The following is a 5,861-nucleotide window of genomic DNA, read 5'->3' as shown; positions in this document are numbered from 1 at the left end:
ATATATATATATATATATATATATACATATATATATACGCACACCGTTTCGGTCCCTTCTTGGATGTATTAATATATAATCAAATGTCCAACAGGAAGAGGTGATAGTCAAAACAAGTAAAAAAGACAGTAAGAAATCAAGAAATTAGATACAAGTATTTAGAGAAATGCAGGTACAGGCAGAAAGAAACGGATGAAAAAATAGATAGAAATGATATTATTGATGGGGAGAGGGGTCAAGTAGAAAGAAAAAGTAAAGGAACATCTTCGTCGTCATAAAATCGAATTTATCATGACAACCTCCATTTGCATGCATGTAATATGCAAGTTTTCACTTCGTCAAGAGACGTTATTTTTTAACCTTAGTGATATCATGATAATAATCATAATAGGGCCTGATATCAAACGAGGGAGGGGGGGGGGGGGGTGATTTTCCTGGAAGACTGCGTTGAGCCGAATGAGATTGATGAATGTATGATCAAATTCCGTTGGCAGTCTGTTCACGGCTTGGTGAACTCGTTGGTGTTCTCGTAGTATGCTTGTGGCTGCAGCTGATGTCGTACGTTCATTGAGTAATTGATTTCAATTATTGAAATGGCCCACTGCAAAGCAGCATCAATGCACCCTGGTAAGATGATATTTCCCAAAATGACAGTCAAAAATGACTGTGCGTGTTCAAGCGGATGGGCAATATCCATTATCTCAGCACACCGAGATAATTAATATCGACTTGAACTGACAAGAACTACATGTACATACCTAATTATATGACTGATTTATATCCATCAGGCTTACTTTGTTACATAGTCTGGCCAAATCATTGAAGTGCATTGAAGTGCTCTTTATAGCGGCAAGAGTATCGTAAATTCTTTAGAAAGACATATAATCACTTGGATTTTTGTTAAAAGATCTGTTATTAGCCAACTACAGATAGCTCATCACCATTGAAGAGTTTGTTCATCTAGATTGAAGAATTATCGTGGTACACAATAAATGTACTACAAAAGCAGAGAAGGAATAGAATATGCCAAGGAGTTATCAGACACTCCTTGCATATACTTAGTAGTACACTGGCCCTTTCACTGTTCCTCTCTATATGGAATGATATGATTACGTATATATATATACACGTATATATATCTATATATATATATATATATATATATATATATATATATATATATATATACGCACGCACACACACGACACAAACACTCCACGCACACACAGACACACAAACACACACATATTATACACAATCAATATATACGTAGAGAGATGGGAGACCACATCCCTTGTATTCGTGTCATGGCGAACATAAAATTTCAGCACAATGATGAAATATTTTTTAAACACACCGGCAATGTTTTATCCCGCTCTAAATATTTATTTCATACAAACGATATCATCAATATGAAAATAAAAGATTCCAACATTTCACATCTTCTTTCAATAATATACATTAATGTGCTGTAAATCCCACAGATGGGCAAACAGGCGAAAAACCGGCACTCTTTTATGCGTATAATGAGATGCTAACATTATTATTACATGTCAACCTTTGTATGTTTGTTGCTATAAACAAACAGAAAAAAAAATAGACATGAATCAAAAGCTTAAGACACTGTCGGCACTTTGTAATAACAAGCAATATGTGCTATGATATCGTGCTGCAATTTGCTGCAATTTGATATGAAAACCGGCACGTTCCGTTGTCACTTAACATTAAAACGTATCATTATTGAATATGGTGTAATATGGTGTATTGAATATGGTGTAAAATTCTAACATCCTTGAAAACAGCACCAATGAGCACATTTGGATCGCTAGTGAACTTGAACTTATACAATACAGAGTGTAATACAATGTACATGAGGTTGATTGTATAACTACAAAATCTCACAGCTAGTTGTCATTGTATGTATTTTAAACTTATAGGGTATGGCCCTTGTGCTGCAGAGTGCGATTAGAGTGAGTGAAAAGATGTGAATTCTGTCTCAAATACACAATACTTGTCAGGAGACAGGAAGTATCAATGGTGTAGCATTTTAGGACACAAGCTAAGATTAATTGGACTATTTAAAGAGGACTTATAATGATTTTTTTTTTCAAATTGTTGAATACAATGTACGTCTATAGATTTGCCCAATAAATCAGCAACAGAAGAGAGTGGCAAGTTTTATTCCGGATACTGAATACTTTAAGTGTTGAAAGACACGATTGAGTACAATGAATGAAAGCACAACATAAGAGGTAAGTTCTAGAATACATTGGTAAAGTAAAGGACACGTAACCGTATAATGTGCACAGTGAACTTTTGTCAGATCCCTTTGATGAAATAGCATAGCAGTTTGTTTGTTTGTTTGTTTGTTTGTTTGTTTTTGGTATATCTCGTATAAAGTACAATAAAATTTGCTTTGACTAAAGACCACAGTACTGTCAAAACAATATCAGTCTCGTCTGTAAGTCACTAATCGCCATCCTACATAGAACGTAATGCATAACAATCGCGAAAGATCAAAAACGGTTAAGTGAATTTGTGATGACTTTCAGCGCATCCTTATCCAGCCTTTACAAATTTTGTGCGTAATGCATGAGCTAAAATCAAACTACATGTAAGCTCTACTTTAACCTCCAGGGGTCGAATATAGTCTTGTCTAAATTCCCCTCTTCTCTCTACATTCTAGTTTTTTGGGTTTTTTTTCGGCCATGATATCATCTGCGCTATATCAACCTCAACTCGTGTTCCTTTTCTGTCCGTCACATCGGTCTGTGGTAGGCCTGTCTGTTTTCCACCATCGCTGTAGTAATGTGGTCATAGAATTGCTGTAAAAGATAGACGGTCTAGTTATGATGATGTTAAAGAACAAACAACTACAAACAAATAAATGATATAGAGTCCAAATACAATGTACAATTCAGAGAGGCGCGTCTTCAACCTCCCGTGGCTTCTTGTTCTTCTTCTTTCTGGGATAAGGGTAGGGTTGGTCGTACTTCTTCAGCTTGTACTCGTAGTAGAGAAAACCGAAACCGATGATTGCCATCAAACCACCCAAGAAGCACGCCCAGAGCGCAGCGCGCTCGTCCTGGGACAGGTAGCGAACACCTGCGGGAGATCAGAGAAACCACCGTGAACCCGACGTACAAGTAACAAGCTATAGCTGTAAGTCTAAGCTATATCATAACAATGATGACGCTGATAAAAGAACGAGGATCACATTGCACAACAAAAATTATATTTCCTTACCGTGATACGAATCTTAACCGAAATATTCAGCGTTAAGTGTAGCCTACATGAGGCGGTATGAATGACATAAATATCAAAGTTCGGGCCCATTTCTTTTACAACAACTGAATTATTGTAGTAATTGCTGCTTCTATAGCACCAATTAAAAACAAGACAATCTCAAGAGCTACCTGAGTATCGGTTTTTCTTGCAGCTCCAGTTGATGTAACTTTTCATTTCTCTGGCAAGCATATTATGGTGAAAATCATTTTTGTATACATTCATGACTAATCTTGTGTTGGCAGCTTGATAATGATGATTTCATGCAATGGACAAGAGCATGATTCCATTTGATTCCAAGCTGACTGAGGGACTTTAATTTTGCAGGTGAATATCACAGGCTGGCAATGAATGAGATGCACAGTCTGCGGTAAGCTTTTCCTGCGTGTCTCAGACATCCTTATTACTGTCCTACACTGCAAAAAGTCCGGTGTTAAATAGTGAACACCGAGCTGGTATTAAATTTTCGGTGCTCATTATTTTATGGTGTTAAATTAACACCTCCGGGTGTCATTTCCAAATATAAAACTGTTTTTTGAAGAGTTTCTTAGTAACTGCACTTCTTTTTGATTTTTAATTTAAACAAGACGATCAAGAATTTTAAAATACTAGATTTTTGAAAAAATGTGAAAATAAATTTACACCACAGTAACACCAGCTGGTGTGGTCTCTTATTGAAGCTGGACGGGTGTTAAACCATTTATATTAACACCAACAAATATCAAATCAACATCATGTGGTGTCATTTTTGAATTAACACCAGTACAGTGTCAAAATATCACCAGGTATAGTGTCAAATTAACACCACGAAGTGTCAGGTGAACACTTTTCAACACCATCACAGTGCATTTTCTACACCTGTGGGTGTGGTCCTCTATTAACACTTGATCGGTGTTGAATTTAACACCCATGGTGTAAATCTAACGCCGGTGTTTTTACAGTGTACAATGTAGATAAAAGACACACTGGCTGTCGTCAGGACATAATGGGGGTGATGTTCATTATTTCGAAACCCACAAAGTCCGTATACCTAGATATTTGTTAATCCGATAAAAAACACAGGGTTCGTTGATCCGAACATCAGTGGCGTTATTTCCGAAAAATAAAATGAGAGTCGGACTAACGAGCCTTATACTTCAAATTCGTTTCATGACAGACAAAAAGTCACTTTCGGTATAGAGAAGTGTATACAACAACAGAAAGTGAAGTTTGATTAGATATTCGTCAGTTCAATTGTTTTATTTCTTAATTCATGCTGGAACAACACTCAAGGGTACTGGAGCAATGAAACTCTGAATTTGGATTTCATCAATTTGGAAACCCTGCTTGCAATCCAATCTAGCATCATTCTAACATGCATGTATTTATACTAACTAGTTACCATAAAACGTGTCCAAACGTTCTGTTTAAAAGCAGCCGCTAAATCACATCAGCTCATAATTCTCGGGACTGATAACTCTCTATAGTTTTTGGACTTAGGTTTGACTCAACATTTATAAGCAAAATGCCCTGGCCTGGGAGGATGTGCAATACTGTGCATGCTCTTATATATACTTGGGTGACCCGCACCTCGTCATAGTTAATGTTTGCGCATATTTGAATCACATTTCGCCACTGAAATTCTTTGAAATCCAACTCACATACAGGAAAAATGCTGAAAATTCCAATGGAATCACAAGCTCACTGATCGATATCGAAAATTTGCAGCTATCGTTGTCAAACGCGAACGATGCGGAAAAAGTTGCGCTCTTAGGAAGGGGCCCGCAACTCGTCACCCGCGCTCCCATAGACAAAGCACGTAAAAGACGTGTGCGGGTGACCGTGATGCTCCCATACACATACACGTAAAAGATGCATGCGGGGACAGTAGTGATACTTAACACGTAGGGTCCTATTCCGATTAAAATTTCAGATTTTCGCGAAAAACTGTTCGGTTTTCACCAAAATTTGCTTGGATGTGGTAGCCCTGCCAATTTTCAAGCGTACTGAACACAGTCCCGGGCATAAATTTTGTTTAGTGCGCTTAAAACAATTTTAAGCGGGGTGACGGTATTCGGGCCCCTGACGAGGTGCGGGCACCTCACTATACTCACTGGTTACTTGAGCTCCTGATCCTGAATCCACTGTGAGCATCATCTCCGGGGTCGTTGACTGACAGAACACCTCATCTTGAAGCAGCATAAGAGAGGCGAAAACCCACGTGGCTATCTTGGCCAAGATTACGGTCGGGCACGATAAACTCGCCATGCCTGATCTGCCAAAATGTTTGTACGTAACGACATTATTATTTATGAAGTCATATCTAGCATGGACAGGAAAAGACTTAGGTAGAACTACCCGTTCCTTCTTTATAAGTCATGTATATATATATATAGGCATACAAATAATCTATACACAACATAAGAATGAATACATCATATTTACATACATCCATACATAACAATGAAATACATGATTATCTCTCCCTCTCTCTACGAACAATATGAGAGAGAAAAAGAAGTGGGAGAAAGAAAAAAAAACATATATATATATATATATATATATATATACAAACAAATACTAGCAGCACCCGTGGA

The 5,861-nt window shown here is 37.4% G+C and overlaps 1 protein-coding gene across 1 annotated transcript; it reads right to left on the bottom strand.

Moving 5' to 3' along the window:
• Nucleotides 1-1,363: 1,363 nt before the first annotated feature.
• LOC139740258 (uncharacterized) lies at nt 1,364-5,534 on the bottom strand. Its single transcript, XM_071650839.1, has 2 exons — nt 5,379-5,534; nt 1,364-3,105 (listed from the first exon to the last, which is right to left on the bottom strand). Exons 1-2 carry the CDS (start codon nt 5,530-5,532, stop codon nt 2,918-2,920), a joined length of 342 nt encoding a protein of 113 aa, XP_071506940.1. The 5' UTR covers nt 5,533-5,534; the 3' UTR covers nt 1,364-2,917.
• Between the last annotated feature and the right edge of the window lie 327 nt (nt 5,535-5,861).

Source organism: Diadema antillarum, unplaced genomic scaffold (genome assembly GCF_040938485.1).
Source record: "Diadema antillarum isolate AM-2024a unplaced genomic scaffold, OU_Dant_1.0 seq00000845_RagTag, whole genome shotgun sequence".
Taxonomy (NCBI): domain Eukaryota; kingdom Metazoa; phylum Echinodermata; class Echinoidea; order Diadematoida; family Diadematidae; genus Diadema; species Diadema antillarum.
This window is presented reverse-complemented; position numbering and strand designations above follow the sequence as displayed.